General features: G+C 40.9%; 1 protein-coding gene across 2 annotated transcripts in view; it reads left to right on the forward strand.

The window, feature by feature from the left end:
* The first annotated feature begins 8,430 nt into the window (after positions 1-8,430).
* UMODL1 (uromodulin like 1) overlaps positions 8,431-27,192 on the forward strand; it is a 37,408-nt gene continuing 18,646 nt past the window's right edge. For both annotated transcript variants that reach the window (XR_014492523.1, XM_083362650.1), the window contains exons 1-5: positions 8,431-9,202; positions 20,998-21,159; positions 22,509-22,624; positions 23,170-23,359; positions 24,995-25,108. Coding sequence is in view for 1 of the 2 variants with exons in the window: in XM_083362650.1 (XP_083218776.1) it covers positions 9,088-9,202; positions 20,998-21,159; positions 22,509-22,624; positions 23,170-23,359; positions 24,995-25,108 (697 nt within the window). In the remaining variant the exon portion in view is untranslated. The remainder of the gene's footprint in view (positions 9,203-20,997; positions 21,160-22,508; positions 22,625-23,169; positions 23,360-24,994; positions 25,109-27,192) is intronic.

Below are 27,192 nucleotides of genomic sequence, written 5' to 3' on the forward strand. Positions count from 1 at the left end.
AGACTTTCCCGCAGTTTAAGAGTCCTCCCTCATAAGAGGAAGGAAGGGGTGTTGCTGTCCTCCAATCCATTGAACCAGTATAGTATAATGTAGTGATGAAGATGTTGGATTTGGAGAGAGACCCCAGTTTAGGTCCCTATTTAGACATATTGCTTGCTGAGTGAATGTGAGCCCCTGATTTTTTCAGCCTAACATGTCATCACAGTTTGCTATTATGCAGATAAAATAAAACCCCAATTTCCACTGCCTTGAGTTTTCGGAGAAAATGCAATGATTTAATTTAATAAGCAATTCATCTGTCTTTTGGTCCCCTCCCAAAAACATTATCTTGTTTTTATGTTCACGCAAGAGTGTTTTCACCAGATTGTTATTCTGTACGTGAGTGTAACAGGTTGCTGTGAACCAGGATGGGTAATTTAGATGCAGGCAGTCCCTTGGGAAAGCATTAACAAACCCATGCAAGCAAGATACTGGCTGAGTTCTCTCTTTGTTCCAGGACCAATGTATACCTGTATACAAAGGAGAAAAGCAGCGAATATTTTCTTTTATATCCTAATAATTGTATGTAAAACTACCAGCTCTTTTGTTTGCAGAGAACGGAGACAAATAGAAAAATGATGAGGAACTCCTTTATTTTATTGACTAAAATCTTGGTAAGTTTTATTTTCATCCTGTGCATCACTTCAGCAGAGAGCGCAAGCAATACCTTTACAGGTGAGTTACCATGATACAGTTCTAATGGTACTATATTAGTTTTATTTCGGGGAGATTTTTAATTTAGAACGATAGTTTATGCATGTCAAATAATGCAGCTGGTCATTCATCCTGAACCCCAATGCCAATCATAGATTTAATATTTCAAACACTTCAGTGTCAGTGACAATTCTCTCATAATGATACTTTGTAAAAGAAATGTGAACACCTTTTGTTTCATATTCTTTGCCTTCTTCTCTGAACTTGGTGAGACTTTGTTTCATCTAAATTTGTATAGAATTTTTAGGTGAATTATGTAAATCTTGGATAAGATTTTCTTTAGTACTGCTGAAACGTCTGCATGTATCATTTAGGAATCCCCAATTTTTTGAGTTAGTGGACATATTTAGAGTTTTGAGAGTATGTTATGGGTATTCTCACAAAATGGCTGCCAAGATGAGTATTCCAGTTGCTAATCACCAGTTTAATGAAAGACTCTCAGTTATCTCTTTTAGCCTTCTAGAGATCATTTAACATCTTTTTGTTTTGTTTTGTTTGCTGGGTTAGTGGACACATTTTCAAATCAGGCATTAAGCTGTACTTCCTTTAATTATTAAAGATTATTTTGTTAATTGTGTCTGTATAAACTAAATAAATATATTTAAGACAGTATCTCCTCTTAATTTTCATTTTCTGAGATTGGCTGGAAGATTGGCCAGGACCTAAAAGTATTCTTGGAATAAAGATCATGCTTGAGATTGATGTTTTGCTTTGAAGCTTGCTGGTATCCCATTTAATCTGTTTTAAGTTAAAAGAACCTAACAAACAAACAAAATTAGGACGCCTGTTGGTTATCAAAGGATGCCAAAGGACATAATCTCTTAATACATGAGAACCCTGTTTGGGATTCCAGATATAAAGTTTTGCCTATACTGTTTGTAGTTCTAGAATCTTATTAGCATATTCTCACTTCATAAAACTATCTTTGACAGCAGAATGAACAAAGAAATTCTGGTAGAGTGCCTTATTTTAAGAAAGAAGTAAAAGAATGCATTTTCCCCTCCCAATACTTGCATTGTCCCATTTGTTGTAAATTAATGTTCCCTAACTATTAGTATTCTAGAAGAGAAGCATTTCAGCTCCTCTTCCTAATTTGTTCTAAAGAGAGGTAAAAAGAGGTTATGGGATGGGGAGCTGTAGATCTTTATTTTCAGCTTTAAAAGATTCTTTTTACTGAACAGTTTGGCAGAGATAAGTTTTTTCCACTTTTTTTTCATTAATAACTGTAAAAGGGACTGTGCAATGAAATCCAAAATATTGCAATAATCATTGAGGTTATATTTTATAATTATTCTGTCGAATCAACTATTTGGATTGCATTTAATTTTACTGCTTGAAATTACATTCATGGATTCAAATTATGGATCTGATTATTTAATATATTCATCACTGTTTTGGATAGGACTTCTTCTCGGTATGAGGACTGGGGAATTCACCTTTCCTAAAAATATCCCTTGATTCCCAGATTTTTAAACAATAATCTTTTAAATCTCTCTCAGCCACTTCTCCTCATAGGGTTGTTGTTGAGGGGAAAATAGGAAGAAGGCGTTTTGGATATGTTCGCCACCTCGAGTTATCTCTAAAAATAATAAAGATGGAATATAAGCAAACTAACAAATAAATAAATTATTTTATTATAACAATGACAATGAAGAAAGATAAGCTGTTTACAGTGGACAATGTACCACAATATACTGTATACTATAGTATATTACAAAAGTAAGTTAACCATAGTTTTTCTCTGTGTGTTTAAGAAAAATCTTGGAACTGTTACTTGAGCAATACAATTTGCCACCAATGAATCTAAAGCAGGGGTGTCAAACTGCTGGCCTGCGGGCCGATTGCATCATACGGAGGCTGCACCCACCCCAGCTCCAGCAATGAAAAAAAAGTCGTGATACGTCACGACACGTCACGTGATGTGGCAAGTTTGACACCCTTGATCTAAAATGTCAATATTTTCAAGCCATAGTATTTGCCTGGATTATCAATGTCATAATAAAAGCTAATCTGGTAAAATGATAATTAGCCAATAATTATAAACCTTGCAAATATCCAATAAATTTCCAGTAATTGTAGTGGAAAATTCAGCTTATAATTGAAAGACATTTACACCACATGCATCCATCCAAAGTACATTTTAAATTAGCTTAATGGCAAGCTAAGTCTTGTAACTAAGAGCTATACAGCTGAAAATGCTAATTTGTAAACAAATTTTGCTTAGCAATTCTGCCCTGGGGAACAGTAGTTTTCTGAGAGCTGGGCCCTAACCTCTAAACTGTATCTTTAGTGCTTGGGTTTGTTGCTGGATCCTAGTTGATGCCAGCAGGACTTCGGACTGCAATTATTATTAGCTTCGTTACTTATTCAGAAGTAAAAATGTTTCCGAACAGATAGCATTTGCACTAAAGCAAATTTGTTTTGTGAATGGCTTGAACAATGTGGCTTACAACCAAAATAGAATATCAGAGTATCGATAATAAACAGGTAATAATAAATAAGCCTAAATGGTTTATCATGAAAGTTTCACGAGTACCAGATGTTGTGTTGCGGGTTCTTTGGCGCAGGAATGAAGACGAGATAAATGAGTACAGGAAAACTCATGGTTTATTTCATGCAGAACCTGAACTGGGAAAATGGCTGCAACTAGCCGCAATATATAGTCTGGCCCCTAGGCAGCAGCTAATAGGTTTGAAGCAACCATTGCCGCCTAGGGATAGCCAATAGTAGCACTGGAGACTTGTAGTCTGGGTTGCTGGAGAGCCGTTAGCTGCTGCAGCAACCCACGTGGTATTACTGATGAGCCCAGTACATAACACCCCTCCCCTTTTAGATCAGACAATATTAACACAAGTTAGTCTTAATGTAATTATCAAGACTCATTATCAAAACAAACTTAAATAATAGTAATAGAAAAAAAAACCCATATAGGTTACAATGTTATTAAACAACGTCCGAATGAATAGGCTTCATTGACAGCATACTAGACAGTTATATCATAGCACCTGAATGAATATGCCTTCATTGACAGTATGCCAGAGAGTTAACATCATAACGCTAGTTTCTGTAGTACAGTGGCAAGCTGCAATACAACAATATTATAGCTCTTTATTTTACAACATAATCAGCAAGATATGAAGGAGGCTTGTGTGCCCTAGTGGAACGTCTCAGAGTTCCAGTCACTTTGTGGTCTACCAGTTTACCCGGTGGGCTGGGTAGACCTGTGTCCCTTGGTGCTCCTGAGTCAAGGGGATTAGATGCTCTCTGGCTGGCCTCTCCAGGTTGGCCCACCCCAGAGTCAGAAAGATCAGCAGAGTAGGCACAGCGGTTGCTGAAGTCCGGTTGGCTTTCTCCTTCAGGGGATCCATGTTGCATTCCTGGACTCCCCACTTCTCCCTCTGGTTCCTCCTCAGTTATGAAGGAAAAGTCCTGAGAGTCCATGTGAGGACTGGCTTGGCTGCAAGTTTGAGGACCTTGGGAGGGACTTATGATGCAGTCCTCACTTAGTGGCGTTCTGAAAACCGCTTTCTGAGTTGATCAATGTGGCGTCTGACAACTCGCCCTCCCTCCAACCCCACTTCATAAGACAGGGGCCCAGATGCTTTGGTAATTTGACCAGGAATCCACAGATTCCCATGACCATAGTCGCAATCGCCCATTTGCAACCCCCTAGGGGGTTTTGGTCGAGAGGCTTCTGCTGCCACTATCTGGATGCAGCCTGTCCAGTTTAGTGATCAATTGACTCCCCCAACGTAGTTCTGCAGGACTTTTGTCTGTAGCAGTGCAGGGTGTAGAGTGCTGACAGAGTAGAAAATCTGCCAATCTGTGATGCCAGTCACCTGTTACAATGCACTTGAGTGATTCCTTTGTTGTCCTCACCATGCGTTCAGCTTGACCATTAGAAGATGGATGAAAAGGCGCAGACGTTGCATGTCTGATGAGATTAGCTCTAAGGAAGGCCTGAAATTCAGCAGCAGTGAATTGGGCCCCATTGTCTGAAACTAAGACATCTGGCAGCCCATGTGTAGCAAAGAGTTTTCTTAGCACCTGGATGGTCCTAGAAGTAGTCATGTTAGGAACTGGAATTACTTCCAGCCATTTGGAGTGGCTATCCACCACAATAAGGAAGAGCTGTCCCTAAAAGGGCCCAGCATAGTCTATGTGAATCCTAGACCAGGGAGTGTGTGTTTCCTCCCACCTGTGAACTGGAACCTGTGGCATTTCAGGCCTCGATTGCTGGCATGTATAACAACCATGGACTTTTGCCTCAATGTCCTTATCAAGGCCAGGCCACCAAAGGTAGCTTCTAGCTAAGGCTTTCATTCTGACAATGCCTGGATGGCCTTCATGTAACGACTGTAAAACCCTGTCTCTTAGGGAGGAGGGAATTATGACACTGTTTCCCCATAAAATGCACCCCTTGTGGGCAGATAACTCATGCCTTCTGACAAAATAGTTCTGAAATTCAGTACCTGGGCTTTTATCCAACCAGCCCATGTATACCCATGACAATACTCTACTAAGTGTTCTATCTGTGGCAGTTTCAGCAGCAATGTCCCCGGCATGGAGGGGGAATTCAGGTAGGCCCTGTATGGACAAAATTCTAGCAGCTGGAGCCAGTTCTGGTTCCATTAGTGGCAGTGGTAGTCTGCTGAGGCCATCAGCATGGCCCATTTCTTTACCAGGTTTGTGAATCAATTTAAAAGTGTATGCAGATAGAAAAATAGACCATCTCAGCATTCTTGGTGAAAGTATGTGGGGGGGTTGTTTGTCTGTTGTGAAAAGTCCCAACAGAGGTATGTGGTCTGTAAAGACCGTGATGTCCCTGTCATATAAATAGTCATGGAATTTTTTTTTATTCCAGCAACAGTGGCTAGGGCCTCTTTGTCAATCTGAGTATAGTTGTGCTCGGCAGAAGACAATGTCCTTGAGTAAAATGCTATAGGAACCTGTGTTCCATTCCTTTCTATGTGACTTAAAACTGCCCCCACCCCATAGGGAGATGCATCACATGCAAGACATACTGGTTTAGACTCTTTGTAGTGAGTTACAGTGGACTTTTCTGACAAAAGTGCTTTTAAGCCCTGGAAACTTTTTTCATGTAAATTAGTCCATTTCTTATCTAGAAGCCTGTGGAGGGGCTCTGCTAGTGTGGCCTTATGAGGTAGAAATGTGTGATAGAAGTTTAGGAGACCCAAGAATGCTTGTAGCTCTCCTTTGGATTTGGGCCTACGAACCATTTTAATGGCCTTCACTTTAGAATCAACAAGGTGAATGCCATTAGCATCAATTTGGAAACCCAGGAATTCTGTTGAAGGAACCCCAATACTACACTTGCTCTTTTTTAATTTGAGGCCTGCTTCATGAAGCCTCTGCAAAACAGCCCTGAGCCTACTGGCTAGCACTTCTGGGGATTCCCCTGCAATAAGAACATCATCAAAATAAGGGCAGATGCCCTGAAAACCCTTAAGTGTACGCTCCATGATCCCTTGGAAAATGCCAGGTGCAACACTGACTCCCAACCGTAAGCATTTAATTTTGAAAGCCCCCCTGTGAGTCACAATCATCTGAGCCACAGCTGTGGCCTCATCAACCGGCAATTGCTGATAGGCCTGTGCTAAATCAAGTTTAGCAAAAATAGTACCCCCTTGCAAGGAGGCTAAAATGTGGTTGACCACTGGGACCGGGTAAGCATGTTGCTTGAGGGCTTTATTTAGAATGCATTTATAGTCAGCGCAAATGTGAATTTCCCCGTTGGCTTTAAGTGGAGTGACTATAGGAGTATCCCACTCCCCACCATCAACAGGCGGTAAAATGCCCTGTTCTACAAGCTTATCAATTTCTGAATCAATTTTATGTTTTAAGGCAAAGGGAACCCTACGAGGCTTAACCCTGATTGGAACTACGTTGGGATCTAGCTTAAATGAGATAGGCAGCCCTGTGTATGTTCCTAGGGCTGAATCAAAAACATCTGCATAGTCCTTGCATACTGACACGAGGTCTGCAGTTTGTGTCCGGTTAATACCAGTAATCTGAATACCTAAGGCATCAAACCAATCGAGTCCAATGAGACTCATTCTCTGGCCCCCTACTACTATGACATCCAAGTGCCCAAAAAACCCCTTAAATTTTACTGTCAAAGTGGCTTCTCCCTTAACTTTAACTTGAGCATTTTGAAAGTCAGATAGGATTATGTCTGAGGGCCTTAGTTTGGCCCAATTGTTACTATGCCTACACAAAAAGTTAAAAGTGTCTTGAGAAATAATTGAGACTGCAGAGCCAGAGTCCAATTCCATCTTACGTGGAACTCCTTGTAGCTCTACCAAGAGCCTGAGTTTAGGTTTGAGAGGGCATCAGGCCCCGGTGCGGCACATGCTTCTACAGCTTCTGAAAAACCCTACACTAACTGGCCCCTGGCCCCAGTACCTCTCCTAGTCGGTTCTTCTGACTGGTGTTTGGGTGGCTGGTCTCTCTGGCAGGCTCTGCAAACCACTGCGATGTGGCCTGTCCTTGCACAAGCTCTGCACGTGGCTGATCGGAATCTGCAACCGGCACAAAAATGGTTGCTGCTGCACCCTTTACATCTAGGTAAGAGAACTGCCTTGTAAGTGTTCTCTTGCTGCTGGCTGTTGCGGTGTTTGCGCATTGGGTTGCTTTTGGAGTCTGTTGATTTCAGGCTCTTCTTCCTCAGAAGATTCTTTGGTGCATTTGGCATCCTCATGGTGGACCGTTTCTTCATGCTTTGTGGTTTTGGTGGGCTGTACTGTTTGAACTGTGCCCCCAGCGGCTTCGTTGGCCATTACTTTTTCTTGTGCTTCTGAAAATGTTAAGTTTGGTCTGGCAAAGAGTCTCTGCTGAAGTGTTCGGTCCCATAGGCCGCAGACGAGTCGGTCTCGTAGTTGCTCTTCTAAGTTTGAAAATTTGCAAAGGCGTGTGGCTAGAAGCAGGAGACTGCTTCTATCGGTGTCAGAGCGAAAAGGTTCTCAGCCAAATCAAAGGTTGCTGGGCCGCACAGGCAGAGTAGAGTTGCGGCCTTCAGTCCTTCTTCCGTGATCTGGTTTGCCCGGAGGTAGTTTTCTACCTGGGACAAATAGGACGGCCATTCCTCTGGGTGCTTCACGTTGAATTCTCGAAGTCTCCCAACCTTCGGCATTCTGTCTTTCCTGGTTCCTGCGTTTTCTTCTGAATCCTGCTTCCCAGGCTCAGGGAATGAGTCCACTGAGCACGAGGTCGCTAGCGTAGCTTGCTAGCTGACCTTGAGAGAGGGGGGGGGGAAAATGCCTTTTCCCTCCGGCGTGCACTGCCTTCCCCTCGTAGACTTCAGCTCTTTTTCAGGGAAGCAGAATCCCATCTTCGTCGCCAGTGTTGTGTAGCGGGTTCTTTGGCGCAGGAATGAAGACGAGGTAGATGAGTACAGGAAAACCCATGGTTTATTTCCTGAACTGGGAAAATGGCTGCAACTGGCTGCAATATATAGTCTAGCCCCTAGGTGGCAGCCAATAGGTTTGAAGCAACCATTGCCGCCTAGGGATAGCCAATAGTAGCACTGGAGATTTGTAGTCTGGGTTGCTGGAGAGCCGTTAGCTGCTCCAGCAACCCACGTGGTATTACTAATGAGCCCAGTACATAACACCAGATATGCCAGCATCAAGAAGAATATGGCACGGAATTCTTTCACATGAGTGAAAGCAAAGATTCTCAATTGTCTGGAAAAAAATCCTGATCAAATAATCTGCTTCAGGAGATTACCATATTCTGCTTAATGGTTGAGCCAGTTCTGGGTTGGCTTGTTGTACATAGGTATGTAGTTACATGCTTATTACTTTATTTTATGCTCCCCATTCCTGATGGTTCAGAGTGGATTTTGGATAGTTTCTTCTAACATTTATCATTTGTTGATCAAACATGATCTTGCATTTTTTCTTCTGGACCTTCAGACCATACTCAAAATAATTAAAATATTGATCGAAAGGTTACATGTTATCAAGCCAATGTCAACTCTTAGTGACCATTAAGTGAATCTGTACCTAATATAGTCCTTCAGCTCTTCTAGTGGTGTATACCTTTTACCATTGCAACTGCATCCAACCATCGTTCTCTTGTCCTTCCTTTTATTTTTCAGCCTTGTGAATCTACAAGGATAACAAAAGTACCTTCTGTGCCACTAATTCCATTCTAATAGATCACTCTCCTTTCTTTATTTTAGAGAAAGGCCTCTCTTTGCTTGGTTACCATTTATGCAATTATTCTGTGATAAAAATTGTGAGCAAAACAGTTGCATATCAAAAATCATATGAGAAACAAACACCGTGTGGAGGATGGATTCCATGGAGAATGTGCACCACAACCTACTACAAAGAAGAGTACCATCCTATTATGGTGCAAGAAGCTGTGAACGTGACAGATTGTTGTGCTGGGTATGAACAAGTGGGACTATATTGTTCTTTACGTAAGTATGAAATAAACAATGAAAAGATTACGGCTTATGAACTGCAAAATCAATAATATATATAATTAGTATAAATCAGCAATTTAGGACTATAAGATCTCACTCAATGACTTAGCAGCAAATAAACTGACTTTTCTGTATTTAAATTTAATGGGGGGTTTTTTTCACAGAGCAGATCTGGTAAATATGATCTGTATAAAACTATTGCTGGCTTTGAGAGCTTGGGCGGCTGAAGGATGAGCCCCCCTGAAGCCTGGGTTGCTCCGAGCTGCGCAGCGCCTCTGCTCTGGGATTATTGGAGCAGAGCCAGGCGTTAGCAACCACCCCTGCCAAATGGAAATACTTTTGATTATCAAGATGCAGGCAGAGCGGTACAGGAGGTCAAGGTGAAGTGGACTCTTTATTTTTACTCTCTAGCTCAATGGATTTTATAGCTTCAAAGTGAAAGTGCGTAATAAGTGAAAGTGGGGGAAGATGGCGGCTAAAACTTCTAAAGCTCTCCGGAATGCGGGGTCTTCCCTGGTGCAAGAGACCTCATTGCAAGCTTTGCTTCCTCCTGCATCTCCCCCGGCATTGACGCTTAAGGATTTACAAGACGCTCTTGGAAAGCATGCACAATTGATGTCTGATATGATGGATGAAAAGTTGAAAAAGCTGGAGGAGAAAATGGAGAAATTGGAGAAGAAGATGGAAGAGAAGCTGAGAGCAATGAGGGTGGACATCTTGTCTAAGGTTGAATCCGTAGCTGAATGTGTGCTACAGCTGGATATAAAAGTGGAGGATCTCAGTCAAAAGAACTCTATATTAGAAGCAAAGGTATTAGAAAATGAAAATATAAGGGATAAAATGGATGAAGAATTGAGCCTTGTTCAGTATAATCAGATGCAGTATGTTATTAGAATTAGGGGTTTAAAGGAGAATGGTAAAGAAGATTTAAAGCAGCTGATTTCTGAGGCTCTGGAAGGGGTACTGGGCCAGTCAGCATCTGAAATTGAGGGAAATATGGACAAAGTTTTTCGTGTAAATTCATGGATTGCAAGACAGAGGAAGTTACCCAGAGATGTGGTGGTCTATTTTACAAAGAGAGTAATGAGAGATGAAGTCATTCAAGCTGCTTATGATACTAATTTGGTAGTGGCTGAGCAAGAAGTTTTGGTTTTAAAAGAGATCCCTCCGAAGATCCTAAGGAGAAGGAAAGATTTTGCATTTCTGGTACAGGAACTTAAGAAACGTGATATTAAGTTTAGATGGGAGATTCCAATTGGATTGGTGGCGACGCATGAAGGTAAAAGACATCGTTTGGTTACTGTGGCTCAGGCACGTGATTTTTATAGTAATGTGTTAAAAGCAACCCCCCTATCATTTTTGGAAGCTGCAAAAGGATACGGTGGGGGAAAGCTTCAAGACGTTGCAGATAGACAGACAGAGGACAATGGTGTTGGAGGGGATCAAGTCACAGTCTCATCGGTTGCTGCAGGAGGCCAGAAGATGACGCGTGCCACCCTAAGAAGAGCAAGACGAGAGCAAGAGCAAGACCAGCAGAAAGTTATGGAATCTTCAAAGTGTGCTTACAGTGAAGATGTGGGAGGAGAGCGGTCTAAAGAAGTTTTGGGGGTCATGACAGAGGTGTTCCAAAAGTTTTGGGGCGTTAAGATTGCTGATTAATTTTTAGATTATAATGTCAATGGAGTAAAATTATTATAGAGGAGAAAGAAAGTTTTTTTTTCTTTTCTTTTTGTTAATATTTTACACAATTTAAGATTGCTTGCTAGAAAAGTATATTAGGGTTATGGACTTAAAGTATGTGTTGAACTAAGAATGGGTATGTAAGCTCCTAATTAACAACAAGTTGTCTTAGAGATTGCCTAAATCTTTTTTTTATATACTCTTTGTATTTGAACTTTTATTTGAACTTAAGGATGATTTGGAACTGCGAGACATTTGGCGTGATACATGCAAGAACTATTTTTGATCATAGTTTAGTTTGGTTGGAGATTATTAAGATTAACAGAGATAGGCGCTTTTGGCGTGTAACTGAGAATTTGTTTGGAAATTAGAGAAAGGTGGGAGAATGCAAATAGCAGGTGAAAGTTTTTTTTTGTTTTTTTTTCTTTTCTTTTTTCCTTTTTTTGAAATTAATATGAATAAGGACTGGGATTAAGAAAATTTATTTTGAGTAAAGCTCTTTTTCTGTTTTCCTCTTTTTTTTCTACTTTATTTGTAATATTAATATTGTTTGTATTCATTTTATATGAGCTAGAGAGAGATAGAATTTATAGTTTATTGTTGATAACATAGGGGTGTTTATGTTTGTTTTTTGATTTTATGCCCTGTATTTAGCTCTGGGAAGTCGGGGGGGGGGAGGAGGGAGTGGGGGAGAGGGATAGGGAGGGTTGGATAGGGGTGGGGGAGGGGGGGATTAAAGTCAAAATGTATTGTAAAACTTTTTAAATAAAAAAAACTATAGCTGGCTGGCTGGCTTATTGATTGATTTGATTTGATTTGATTTCTATAACCGCCCATCTCAGCAAATGATATATATTTTGGGTACTAAGGTATAGAAATGTGTTTTTGACTTACATACTTTTCCTCTTCAATCACATACCTTTTAGAGAGCCAGTTTGGTGTAGTGCAGGGGTGTCAAACTCAATTTCATTGAGGGCTGCATCAGCATTGCGGTTGCCCTCAGGGGGCCGGGTGGGTATGGCTAGGGTGGGCGTGGCCTACTGGGTGGGCATGGCCAGCTCTACATCGTTCGTATCAAGGGTGCCTATGGGGGCCCGGGCAGGAGTGGGACAGATCTGAGGGTCTCTGGCAGAAGGAGGGTCTCTGGGCCAGGGCCAAGGCAGTGGGGGCCGTTCCCTCACTGTTTCCAGCATGGCTTTGCGGTCCACATGAAACCACTTCGCAGGCCGGATCCGGCCCCCGGGCCTTGTGTTTGACATGTCTGGTGTAGTGGTTAAAGCTCTAGGCTAGAAACCAGGAGACTGATTTCTAGTCCCACCATAGGCATGAAAAACCAGCTGGGTGATTTTGGGCTATTTTCTCTCAGCCCAACTACATCACAGGTTTGTTGTGGGGAAAATAGGAGGAAGGAGTATTAAATGAGTTATTTATAAAAGTAATAAATAATAAAGGAATAAAGGAAGGAGTATTATATGAGTAATAACAATAATAAAGGCAGGATAAAAATATTTTTAAAATACAAATAGTTGTCTATGCATTGAAGCAAATCCCTGATGTTCCTTAAAGTTGATGTATCTTGTGGAGAAAAATATTGAAGCCTAGGTTTGCTGTTACAGTATATGGGCAATCCTTTCCAGGAATAGTATGATTAGGCCATGTATTCATTTCAGTGTACCTCCCCCATGGATTTTATATTAGGTTTATAAGCATATGTTCAAAGGTCATTGCCATATTTGAAGGGAGACAAGCTGAATATTAAGTGACCTCCTTCCAATGTAAAACAAAATTCTTAGCATATGCTCAGCAATTCTAAGACCCCTTCCCGTCATTTTGAATTATTTTGGAAAAGATACTAAATTCCAGGATAAATCAATCAATAAATAGAAGCTTCAATTCAGTATTCAGTATTGGACCCGTGCCCCTCCTGGCTGGTATATTCGGGAGGGGACACGAGGCTGGCTCCAGGCAGTGATAACTGCTTCTTTGAGCGAGGGTAGTTTTCCCGAGACCCCTCCTCAAGAAGCCTGCCCTGGACCCAGCTGTGTTAAACAACTATCGTCCGGTCTCCAACCTTCGCTTTCTTGCGAAGGTTGTTGAGAGTGTGGTGGCGCAGCAGCTTCCTTTGTTCCTGGAGGAAGCTGATTATCTAGACCCGTACCAATCGGGCTTCAGGCCCGGGTACAGCACGGAGACGGCATTGGTCGCGCTAGTGAATGATCTCTGGCGGGCTCGGGACAGGGGCTGCTCCTCTGTCCTAGTCCTATTAGACCTCTCAGCGGCTTTTGATACCATCGACCATGGTATCTTACTGTGGCATCTTCGGGGTTTGGGAGTGGGAGGCACCGTCTTACGGTGGTTCTCCTCCTACCTCTTGGGATGTTCGCAGTCTGTGTTGGCAGGAGGGCAGAGGTTGGCCTCAAGGCCTCTCATTTGTGGAGTTCCTCAGGGGTCGGTCCTCTCGCCTCTCCTGTTCAACATCTATATGAAGCTGCTGGTTGAGATCATTCGTGGTTTTGGGGTTGGGTATCATCAATATGCTGATGATACCCAGCTTTTTATTTCTACCCAAAACCACCCCAGTGATGCCCTCGATGTGATGTCCCGTTGCCTGAAGGCGGTTCGGGTCTGGATGGGGAGGAACAGGCTTCAGCTCAACCCTGACAAGACTGAATGGCTGTGTGTGCCGGCGTCTCGGGAAATTCAGATTATTCCATCGTTAACTATGGGAGGTGAGATATTACCCCCCCGTAGATAGGGCTCGCAACTTGGGTGTCCTCCTAGACTCACAGCTCTCTTTGGAAGATCATATAGGAGCTGTGACTAGGGGGGCCTTTGCCCAGGTTCGCCTGGTGTGCCAGTTGCGGCCCTATCTGGACCGGGATGCCTTGTGCACAGTCACTCATGCACTTGTGACCTCCCGTTTGGGCTACTGCAATGCTCTCTACATGGGGCTGCCCTTGAGGACTACTCGGAGGCTCCAGCTGGTGCAGAATGCGGCCGCGCGAGTGGTGGTGGTGGTTTCCTGATACTCCCATGCAACACCTCTACTCCGCGACCTGCATTGGCTTCCGGTTGTCCTCCGGGTAAGATTCAAGGTGCTGGTTATGACCTATAAAGCCCTAAATGGCATGGGTCCGGGTTACTTACGGCCCTCAGGGGGAGGGTGTTCTCTGTGGGCATGCCAGACCTTTGGACCCGTTTACCGGTTGAGCTCCGGATGGCTCCCGACCTTCGCTCCTTCCAACGTGACCTAAAAACATATTTATTTGAACAATCCGGCCTGGTCTGATGGGTTTAGGGGTATTTTAATATTATTGTATTAACTTATTGAATTGGGCTGTAGTATTTAATATTTTTTTTAACTTTTGTATATTGTATTTTATTGTATTGCCCTGTACACCACCCTGAGTCCTTCAGGAGAAGGGTGGTATAGAAATTAAATAATAATAATAATAATAATAATAATAATAATAATAATAATAATAATAATAATAATTATTATTATTATTATTATTATTATTATTATTATTAACAACTCTTGGAGTCTGCCTTGCATTTTATTTGGCAAGATTTTTTGAAATGGCTTGCCATTCCTACCTTCCTAGGGCTGGGAGAGAGTGACTGGCTTCCTGCCTAAGGCTAGAACTCACTAGAACTAGAACTCAAATTCTCCTGGTTTCTAGCCTAGTGCCTTAACCACTACACCAAACTGGCTCCAATATTACAAGGGCAATTTGGAAATAAACCTCCATTTGGTTATCAATAACAGACCCTCGCAGATACAGAACTTTTATTATACACATTACAACTACAACAGTACATTACTTTTTGACATAATCACCATTCAAACTGAGGCACTTGTCATGTCTTATAAGGTTTGAAATTCCTTAATAGTAGTCGGTCGGCACCAAATCTGGGCTATGGGGGTGTGTGATCAAAAACATCCCAACGGAACTGCTTCAAAAGTTCTTGGGTGCATCTAGCAGTGTGCGGGTGAACATTATTATGAACTAACACTACACTGGAAGTGGTGCCATAGAAAATCCCGCCAAATGTGAAACTGCCAAAGGAGTACTGCTATGAAATTGAATTCAGAAGTCTACTGTGAAATGTTACAAAAATTCAGACAAGCCATCCATAACAAGCATCGGGGCATGCTGACTTCTAGTGTGGTGTTGGTTCACAATAATGCTCGCCTGCACACTGCTAGATGCACCCAAGAACTTTTGAAGCAGTTCCGTTGGGATGCTTCTGATCACCACCCCACCCCTAGCCCAGATTTGCTGCCGAGCAACTATTTAAGGGACGCAGTGGCTCAGTGGGTTAGGACACTGAGCTTGTCAATCTGAAGATCGGCAGTTTGGCGGGTCGAATCCCAAGTGCCACATAACAGAGTGAGTGCCTGTTACTTGTCCCAGCTTCTGCCAACCTAGCAGTTCGAAAGCACATAAAAATGCAAGTAGAAACATAGGGACCACTACGGTGGGAAGGTAACAGCGTTCCGTGCGCCTTTGGCATCTAGTCATGCCAGCCACATGATCACGGAGACATCCTCGGACAACCGCTGGCTCTTCGGCTTTGAAACGGAGATGAGCACTGGCCCTTAGAGTTGGAAACGACTAGCACGCATGTGCGGGGGAACCCTAACCCTAACCCCTAAAACTATTATTAAGGAATTTCAAACCTTATAAGACATGACAAGTGCCTCAATTTAAATGGTTCATTATGTCAAAAAGTAATGTAATGTAGTTTTCTAATGTTTATAATAAAAGTTCTGTATCTGCAAGTGTCTGTCATTGATAACCAAATGGAGGTTTATTTCCAAATTGCCCTTGTACATGGTCATTATTACTTAAACTCCTATAACCGTGGTGACGAGCCTATGGCACGTATGCCACAGGTGGCACACAGTGCCCTCTCTGTGGGCACACACACCATCACCCCATTCCTAGGCCTTCAGTGGGTTTTATAAAACCTTTTCGCTTTAGGCTTCCGCCACCGAGTGCACAAAAAAAATATATCAATCAATCAATCAATTTCAACTTCTTGTGGAAAAAAAAAGATCTCGCAAAGTTGGAATTGATTGATTGAACTTTTTAGTCCCACCCAGTTTGTCGTTACCACCACAGCCACACCCACCCAATGGGCCATGCCCACCCAACACCTGACGATACATACGTGGGTTTTGGGTTGCAGTTTGAGCACTTGGTCTCTAAAAGCTTTGCCATCACTGTCCTATATTATGTTGAATGCATCTTATGCATTCAGTATGAGAGTACTGTAGTTATTTTCTGAGGTGCACATAAACCTATATGCCATTTCTTCAGTTTTATGATAAAAAAGATAAGATAAAATAAAACAGTTTTGAAATCATACACTGATCATTTTGCTATTATTTGCTAGTGCTTATTAATTTAAAAACCATTAGTTATAGCCTAAAATATGTTCATTTAAGTAAAATGACATAATATGCACATAAGTATTCTCCTTTGATATATAACTAAGCCACAGAACAATATTTCTGTTTGTCCTTTCTTTATCTTTTCAAAAATATTTATTAATAAAAGAAATGAGACTTCCCCTGTGCAAATGTGCTCAGAGTTTTCTTGAAAGATCAACACTACTCAAAAAGTTATATTTAACTTTATTGTTTTTTGTGCCAGATACAAATTCTGCCTTGGTTACTATTTTCAGCTATTTCATATATTTTACAATAGGAATTTTTACTCCCAACGTAATATATTTTTATAATCATCTTAATGGAAGAGATGGTATCATTGAGTCATCTATGACTGACTAGTTGCAAAATCATCTCCATCTGGAGAAAAACTCTTAAGGAAAATAGCATTTGACTTACAACAGAGCATCTCAAGCTTGCCAAAGAGAGATGTAACAAGGCAAATTTATCTACAACTGCATACAGGCATAGATTGCCGGCCTAAACAGATTAGAGGCTCTTTCCGCTCTGGAGAATTTGCAAATTATTTTACTGTATATGTGGGGATAGACAGATCTGTCTTCTTTATTTCCGTGGTGAAAGTATACAGTAGCCTTTGTTAGATCATTTTCCAGACCTCAGTCATACTGTGGTGCTAATATTTATGAATGGTATTATCTAGTCATACAGTATTTATCAACTTTTTATTTTCATCATTTATTAATCAGCGGACAGAATTAAGAGTGTGTTACTGAATGACTCTTAATGTTTCCCTTGATATCAAAGTACTTATCTCTGGATTCTAACTAGCTAGAAATGAGAGGTGTTTAGAGCACTTTAGATTTTCCCTGGAAGCTCTCCCTTGAGACCTGTTCTTTGGATGCTATACTTCTATCTATATAGCATACTCAAAAGTCAATTTAAATAGCAGATAACTTTGGCCGCTCTGACTCTCTTTATTCTATCATAACTAAAATGCATGTGCTTTGTTTTCTGTGACACTAGGAGGAGCACATTAAATACATAATGAATTACATTAATTTAATTAATTAGATTTAATATTAACTAAATTAATTAAATTAAATGGAATTAGAGTATTGCCCTGGCTCTGCCCCACATTTTTTAGAAATGCAGCCCCTGTGTTATCATTTTTTACTTTTATTTTCTTGGGTTCTTATTGCCGCTGCTAATTTTATTGATTAATAAGCATATAGGAAAATAATGGGTATTCTCTGGCAAATTGTGATTGGCTGTGACTTTCTGAGACAGACCCACTGAACAGGCTTTACATTTATTGCAAGCGGTTTGCTAACAAGCAACAAATGACTCAGCCACATAAAATGTGCACCAGCCATTTACCTTCTTTCTGCATGCAGTAGTTGTCATGGGAATATGAATCATCCTGAATTGTTCTTGTTTTATTTTAGCTTATCAGGCTAGTAATGAATATTTCTCTTACAACAGCCATAATCTCTTAGTTGAAAACTTTTCAGAACATATGACAGACCTGGCAGAGTTAATAATAAAAATAAAAATAAACAACAACAACAACAACAATAATTTGTCAATAAAACCTTTTGGGGGGGAAAGCATCATCATCATAACAATTCTTTGTATTTTTATTATTATTACATGGTGTACAGGAGGCTTTTCACTGAAAGCATTGACTAGGTAATATTTTTCCAGGGATCTCTGAGAATTGGCTTCCCTCTGGGATTTTCTCCTGTAATAATGAGAATTTGACAGTCTTTTCAGGAACATGCTAGAGGTTTATGCAAAAGCCACTAGACCAGGATTACAATATTATTTGGGCATTAATATCATTTTCTTATCAATAACTGCATTATAAATGCATTAGCTCCCACTTATTTTGTATGATTCCTTTATCTTGAAAGCTATTTGTTTTGAATTAATTGACGTTTCCTTAGATTATTTGCACATGGTTGCTTTGTGCTTCTTATCTTTCTCTTTTAAGTATCCTTTATTTCTTGCTTATTTCTATCAGTCAAGAGGAGAGAACCTTTGGCTTTCTGGATGTTACTGTACTATAATTCCCAGGAGTCCAATTCAATATAGCCAGAAGTGAGGGATGCTGGGAGTTGTTGTGCAGGAACAACTGAAGGGTCACATGTTTCCCCTCCTGGGGTGCAATTACCTTTGGTGAGAAACACACCACTTCTGGGTGTAATAGAGCTGATTAAATGCAATGCCCATAACTAGGCCAAGCATTTTAGCAGAAGGATTCGTACAAAATAGCATCTCTTGGCACTGTTATATTCTATGGCTAAAGCAATCATTCATGAAATGGGGAAAATAAAAGTACAGGTTGTTTATTCACCATTAATGTCAAGGGAGTGGCTGACATTCATATTTCTCTGATTAGAGTGCTGGAATGCTTTTAGGTCTTGTTATCAGAGATGTACAGATGTGAGAGGCTGGCTTTCGTTTTCGTCTGCTTAGCTGGCATATAAAGATTTCTAGAATTGGAGGTGAATTTAGATTTCTGCATTGCTGGAAACCTGAGTCATCTAATTTTTGCACAAAATGTTCCTGGCCTGCAAAGTTTCTGATCAAGCCAGATATTTTTTACAGTTGAAATATAATTGCCATCATTTACTGCTCCTTTTATTACTGTTACTATGTTGATAAATAAATTTCTGCATTAAACCAGGGGAATAGCATTAAAATCCTTTGGAACCGCTTACCGGCTGAACTCCGGATGGCCCCCGACCTTCGCTCCTTCCGGCATGATCTAAAAACTTATCTATTCGAACAAGCCGGCCTGGCCTGATGGATTTGGGTTTTAAAATTATTTATCTAATGTATTCTTATTTTATTGCCCTGTACACCACCCTGAGTCCTCCAGGAGAAGGGCGGTATATAAATCAAATAAATAAATAAATAAATAAATAAATAAATAAATAAATAAATAAAATAGTGGGACTGATCTTTGATATCAGCTTTCCCCCACCACCACCATGCTACTAGCATCAGTATAATTGGGACCCTTCAGTGACACCAGATTGTGTCACTGTGCCCTACTGTTTTATGGCAGTGAAATCATGTAAATTACCTTATAAAGTAATTTCACAGTAAATGCTTTGAAGTAGCTACTGTGGTGGCCACTCCCAGAGACATCCTAGGGCAGGAGTGGGGAACTATGGCCCTTTTATGAGTTGTGGACTTTAACTCCCAGAATTCCTGAGCAAGCCATGCTGGCTCAGGAATTCTGGGAGTTCAAGTCCACAAGTCATAAAGGGGTCATAGTTCCCACCTCTGTCCTAGGGGAAGGGCAAGGGAGACACATAACAAGCTGTGCCATGATATTGAATGCAAGTGCATAAGAGGTGGGGTATGCATTATGATGTCACAACTCATGCTGTGTTATTTTCATGCTATCACAATTTGTATGAGATACTACTCTGTGTCCCTTCAATGGGCTATTTCACTGCTATCCTGACTCTATGAATAAGGTAAAATTATTATTATGAAAGCAGTATGAAAGCATTTCAACATTATGGAAAACTGATTATATAATTATTCATCACCGGTAATGATAATTCTATGTGTTGCATGGAATCATGTAAAAATAATATGATAAAATCTATAAAAATCCAAAATAATTCAGTATAATGGAAAAATCAGCTGTATTTGAAAAAGCTACAGCCAAAAGAACCAAGCAATAAATACAGGCACTAAAACTAATAAACTATCAAAAAGATTAAAATAACAATGATCTTAAAACCCACTGGTGGTGCCAATAAATAAATAAACCGATTGTCAGAATGACAGGCATGGGATTTAACTTCAGATAAGGTTTATTATCCTAACCTGGAGATAAAGGGAGTTGTATCAAAGAGGCCAAGAGCCTCTGATACTGTATAATGAAGGATCCAAATCCACCTCTAGGTTCCTCAGAGGGGGATATAAATACAATCTGGACAGAGGTCTGGAAGCATGGACTTTATTTTTGCTCTTCTTAGGAATATATAAGGCTATATGTAATTTCTCTTTATCCCTGCCTCCATGTTTTGCCTTGTCATGACCTAGACCAGGGGTGTCAAACTCAATTTCACTGAGGGCAGCATTAGCATTGCAGTTGCCCTCAGGGGGCTGGGTGGGTGTGGCCTGGGTGGGCGTGGCCTACTGGGTGGGTGTGGCTAAAGTGCGTATGGCCTAATGGGTGGGCGTGGCCAGCTCTACATCGTTCGCATCAAGGGTGCCTATGGGGGCCTGGGCAGGAGTGGGACAGATCTGAGGGTCTCTGGCAGAAGGAGGGTCTCTGGGCCAGGGCCAAGGCAGTGGGGGCTGTTCCCTTACTGTTTCCAGGATGGCTTCGGGGGTCGCATGAAACCACTTCGCGGGCCGGATCCGGCCCTCAGGCCTTGTGTTTGACATGTCTGACCTAGACAAGGTAACAACAATTAAAAAGAGAGGGAACGCTAGCAGGTGTCTCAGTCAGCTGGCAATTGACCCTGGGACTAGAATCTATTGAGTGAAGAATGTGTTCTTCTCTGCTTCTGGTGTTCATAGGCATTAGCAAGGTTTGGTTCAAAATAAACCTAAAAGAAAATTCCATTGAGGATAGTTAAGCTCTTAGATGTACCTAAAGAAATTTGTAGAATTTTGGCCAGTGAGTGCACTTTTTCTTGTAAAACGTTCTGTTTTATAGCCCTAAACAGATCCAGTGAGTTTGCTTCAAGACCTGGTGCCTGTCCCATGAAGATAGGGGAAGCATTAAAGAGGTCATGCGTGTCTGACATGGATTGTCCAGAACATAAAAAGTGCTGTAAGACATCTATGGGAACCCATTGTTCAGATCCTGTTCCAGAAGGTATAGTAGTACAGTAGTGTCATGCTACTTATTCTTTTCTTCTTCAGATATAGGGGAGTTGAGGCAGAGGATCTGATTTGAGGATCTTTCCTTCTTGGGCAGCCCGCTGTTTCAAAATTCTGTGAGAATTTTCACACAAAAGAGATCAATTACGATGCAGAATATATGAGTCTCATAGATAATTCTGATTGGTTGATCAAATGCATATATTGTTGCACCTTGTGAGTCTCAGCAGTTAATCAAGAGCACTGAAAATGAGAAGACTACCATGTTAGTTCCTCACCTATGCACTAATGTAAAGTTCTACTAACCCACGGGTCGGCAACCTGTGGCTCCGGAGCCGCATGCGGCTCTTTGAGCCGTCTCCTGTGGCTCCCAGCCGCCTGGTGCGCGCGCACCTCTTCGAACGTGCAGTGGTGCGCGCGCACCTCTCCAAATGGAGAGTGGCACCGCCCGTTTGGAGAGGTGCGCGCGCACCTCCGCGTGAACGGGCAGCGGCGCCGCTCTTTGAGAAAGCTGCCGCGGCACGTTTGTAGGCTGCCGAAAGCGGCAGCTCTGCAGACGTGCCGCGGCAGTTTTTCCAACAAGCGGCGCCACTGCCCATTCCAAGAGGTGCGCGCGCACCTCTCTGGACGACCGTAGGTGCGCGTGCACCTCCCCAAACCTGTAGACGGGCCGCGGCAGCTTTCTCAAAGAGCGGCGCCGCTGCCCGTTCACGCGGAGGTACGCACGCACCTCTCCAAAGGTTTGGGGAGGTGCGCGCGCACCTCCGCCCATTCGGAGAGGTGCGCGCGCACCTCTCAGAATGGGCAGCGGCGCCGCTTGTTGGGAAAGCTGCTGCGGCCTGTCTGCAAAGCTGCCGCTTTCGGCAGCTTTGCAGACGGGCCACGGCAGCTTTCTCAAAGAGTGGCGCCGCTGCCCGTTCGTGCGGAGGTATGCGCGCACCTTTCCAAAGGTTTGGGGAGGTGCGCGCACACCTACGGTCATTCAGAGAGGTGCGCGCGTACCTCCGCGCGAACGGGCAGCGGCGCCGCTCTTTGAGAAAGCTACCGCGGCACGTTTGCAGGCTGCTGAAAGCGGCAGCTTTGCAGACGGGCCGTCGCCGTCACGCAACCGGGAACCGGTTCCATCTCACTTGAAAAAAATGGCAACCGCGCGCGTCCGTGCATGCGCAAGAAAAAACTGTTTTGCACATGCGCAAAATGTTTTTTTGCGCATGCGCATGCATGGATGCACGCACGCGGCTCCCACTTTTTTTAATGTGTGATGGAACCGGTTCCCAGTGGCTCTTTTCCTTTTTCAGGTTGCCAACCCCTGTACTAACAATTGTTTTCTCTTTCCAATTCTAGAACAAACAGTGACAAAGTATTGGTGTGATGTGTCAGTCCTTGTGAAAATGGATTTCAGTGAATTGAACAAAGCGGATCCAAGACTTCTGAATCATACACGTCTTTTGCACTCTATGGTATGAATCCATGGAATAGTTAATATCAGTGCTTTTTTGTAAAAGAAAAAGGTGCCGGAACTCACACATGTCATACAACCCGCCTTGCCTACCCTACAAGGTTCCATCCAAAAAAGGTGCCGGAACTCCGTTCTGAGCGTTCTATGAGAAAAAAAGCCCTGGTTAATATGTAAGCTGTACTGTGTATTTCTAGTGCTATAAGAAAGCCCAGCCTATACTGGACTGCCACCTACTGGATAAGGAACCCCTTTTCTCCAGTGTGTTTCTTGGCAAATACATTGCTTGATCATGAAAATGTTCTTAAAATAAATAATGTTGAATATTTATTATTGTTCAAAATTGTTTAAAATATATTTCAATGTAATTAAAATAATAAATTATAAAATTCTGACCAAAATGAACATAGTGTTTATACTAGCGTTGGAAAGGATCTTATTTTGATTGCATTGTTCTTTTTCATTATATGTATAGAATTTAAAGAAAGACTATTTAGTTGCCTACAGTGGTATTCTATAACATTTAAGAAGAGTTTCTCTCTTTTCCAGATTACTGGAGCGTTGTGGCCCATGGACATCTCTGTGTATCATATCCAGACAAAGTCAGAAACTTATGCAGAGACATTAGTGTCTCACGTCCTAGTTGGACTGCAACAACTGGTTCCATTGGTCAATATTTCTTCTTTGTTGAAGGAAATTGTGAAGAGAGTATATGAAGTTATTGACGTTGTTGTACAAGGTTATTATTTCAGATATATTTGACTGAAGAGCAGCTCTGTAGAATAGAGAGGTTTTTAAAATTTCTCATTTCACTTTATGTTTGGATTTTCAGGATTAGAAAACAGGATTAGAAAACAAGGCATTTTCTAGGGCATGAGGAAGGGGGCCTTCAGAAAAGAGTAAATCTCTTATACGTATTATGTGAATCTCAAGTACAGTTTGTCACGTATGATGAACTGAAAGCTGAAGATCACAATACAAGTCTGTCTTTTGCCACAGCCTTTAGCTGCACGGAGTAAAGTTAACATTCACATCAAGACCTTAATATAGTGACTGATTCCACTTCAGTGCAGTCACAGCATTAAATCAGCACCTACACTGTTTCTTCAGGCCTGACTTTACTTGTTCTTTAATTTGGGTGAAAATGTAAAAAAACTCAAAAGCTTGTTTAAAGACTTATTTCTGCAAATGCAATTATTAATCTGTAGATATGCAATCTAGTATTTATCTAAGGCAAATTTATTCTGTCTGTAGGGGACAAGGAGAAAACTTGCAGCTTTGACATTATGTCATGGGTCAAAAAGGCTGCCATTAAGGGTATGGCCAGTCACAACCCCCACAATTTCTGAAAGGCAAATTTAGTGAAGCTGCTTCCCATCATCCTCTTTATCAGCTATTCCTAAGTTGCTCTCTATCATTTTATTTTTATCTTTCATTTTTCTGAATTAACTGGATATACTTCCAATTGAAGCACTGGCTACAACTGCCATTCTGTGTCTTGTAAATTAATATGATATCAGAGGCCATAACATAGGCCTTTTTTAGCATTCTAGTTTCCCATTTATTTTTTTTAATCAAAATAATAAAAAATAAATTGGGGGGAAAAAAATAAATAAAAAATAAAAATAAAAAATAAATTGGGGCAGGGAATTGTTCATAGCATACAAACACCTGTGGATACCACCTTGGAAATTCACAATAAGAAAATGTCCATGAATGTATACATTACAATATAAAATCGGTGGCATATATTAACAAAATATAGAGTGATAGGAAATTCTGGTCAGGCCATTTTTTTTAAAAAAAAGTTTACATTTTCTGCATAGTGTCACAAGAACATTCCTTTAAAATAAGTGCAAACCAATTTGAAAAAAATAACCCAACCCAACCCAACCAACCAACCAACCAATGTTAAGTAGCAGACCATATTATTGCATCTCCTCCTTCCCTGCCAATGCCTCAACATTTATTACTGAGGAAAGTCTTTGACAGTTTCTGTAAAAATTGTAAAGAAGAAACTGATCCAGGAAGAGGGCAGATGTTACTGAAATTGGTGGGGTCCCATGGGTATGTATATGTGTGTGTATATATGTGTGTATGTGTGTGTATGTATACATATATGTGTGTATGTGTGTGTATGTGTGTATATATGTGTGTGTATGTGTGTGTGTATGTGTATACATATGTGTATATATATATATATATGTATGTATATATGTGTGCGTATATATGTGTGTGTGTGCATGTGTGTGTGCATGTGTACACACACACACACACATTTTTCACTAACAGACCAAAAGTGATATGAGGACAGATAAATGTTAAAAGAAGGCAGAATTGTGATCATGTTTAATTATTCTTTTCTTTAACCCAGATTGTGATCGTGATATGCCCAACATTCTGAGTAAAAATATGCATTCTTCTAATCTGCTGAGAAAGTCAAGATCTGCATCACCTGAAATTCATGAATCAGTAGATTCGGAATGCGGTAAGTTGCTATATATATTAAAATTCATTCATTTTTAAAATTTGGTTTCTTTAGGGCCTGTCAGACATGCTTTATTTAAGCATGTTTTCTCTTTTAATTGTGTCTACACTATCATTTATTTAGCATTTCTCTGTGTATAAAGGAACCAATAAATACTTTTGTAAATGAAACAAATTAATGGACCTACCAATACATTTTGTTTGTAAGTAGATCTTACCATTTCAAAACAATAGATTACTATTCAGTATAGTTTATCAGAAAGCTTTTGCCTTGAAGACTTTCTTAAAATCTTAATATCATTTGAAAACGTTAGATTTATAGAATGAGGTGGTGAAGTTCAGGTCTTTTATAGATTGCTGCTTAAAGACTGTTAATGATTAAGATGGTATAGGTTGGTGCTTAAAGAATATTAATGATTGCTTAATTGCTCATTCTTCATATTTTAACTGTTTTAATCAAGGTACATTCTTTTACATAAATGAGTACATATTTGACTCCTATCAAGATTTGGCATATGAGATTTATTGTTTGGAGTACCACAGAATTATTTGTTCAACTATAATCAAAAAAAATTGTTTATTCATTCAATTGTGAACAATACTTCAGTTGCAGGTCCCAGAGTACCTTTCAGAAATAAATAAAAAGTGCTTTTTCTAAACTTTAATATTTCTAATTTTTAAAGGAAAATTGGGCATTTTGGTCTTGTGAGAATTAGTATTTGTGCAAGCTGCTTTGCTGCCTAGAGAGTACCTCATATTATCAGTGGTGGGATTCAAATATGTGAACAACCGGTTCTCTGTGTGGATGCTGCTTCTGGAAGTCCATTCTGGGCCTGGGGAAAACCTTGTGGCCAATGGTTATTTTCCTAATCAGTTTAATACATTTAGAAGGGATCAGATGGAAAAGAACAGTTTTTTAAAAAAGCTTTCTTGTACATTCATGTATATGGTAAAGGTAAAGGTAAAGGTAAAGGTTCCCCTGCACATGTGTGCTAGTTGTTTCCAACTCTAGGGGCAAGTGCTCATCTCCGTTTCAAAGCCGAAGAGCCAGCACTTGTCTGAGGATATCTCCATGGTCATGTGGCCGGCATGACTAGACGCCAAAGGTGCACGGAACTCTGTTACCTTCCCACCGTAGTGGTCCCTATTTTTCTACTTGCATTTTTACGTCCTTTCGAACTGCTGGGTTGGCAGAAGCTGGGACAAGTAACAGGCGCTCACTCTGTTACGCAGCACTTGGGATTCGACCCACCAAACTGCCGACCTTCTGATTGACAAGCTCAGCGTCCTAACCCACTGAGCCACCGCGTCCCTAGGTATATGGTACTATTCCTCAAATTGTTTAAGCCTCAAAGTAAAGACTGAACCATTTATTTTTTCTTCACAGTGCCCCTAACAATCTGAAGGGTCAGCTTTTAACCTGACCATTCAACCCTTGGGGCCAACAGAAAACAGTTCATAAGTCCTACATGTTCAGCAGAAACAACCCTGAACCCTGAGGACACGTGTGATAACATTTTCACTTTGCTAGCTTTGATGTGAAGACAAATGTACATTTTCCTTTTGAATTTAGTGGAACATTCCTACATGCCCCGACTGCATAAAGAAATGCACTGGAAGCTCTAGAGAGGGAACAAATAATTACTTGAACATAGCATTTAAAATGGAAGACATGAGCTGCTTGGAAAATTATAGCCAAGGAACTATTCTAGTTTAATCCTGAAATGCACACAATTTAAATTTTGTATGCATTTGCTAGTCTTAAATAAAATAAGATGTGTTGATTAAAGCAGAATGGGTAAACTGATGTATGGGCACCTTTGAGCGATCCTACCTTGGTTCCAAGAGCAAGACTAACTAAAAATTATTCTTTACATTCTAGATAATGATGGCTGGTATTTGATTAACTGAACTCCCAATCATCTCTAATGACTAGTATTATTCTCCACTTTCTTCAGCCAAGTGGCAGCAAGAAATAGAGCAGGCCTAAGCATTTTATAAGATTGACCATGCTATCACCTCTAACCATGAGATGGGCAGCATATCAATTTAATAAATAAATTAAAATATCTATACTACTTGCCA

Source organism: Vipera ursinii (assembly GCF_947247035.1).
Source record: "Vipera ursinii genome assembly, chromosome: 4".
In the NCBI taxonomy this organism is placed as follows: Eukaryota; Metazoa; Chordata; class Lepidosauria; order Squamata; family Viperidae; genus Vipera; species Vipera ursinii.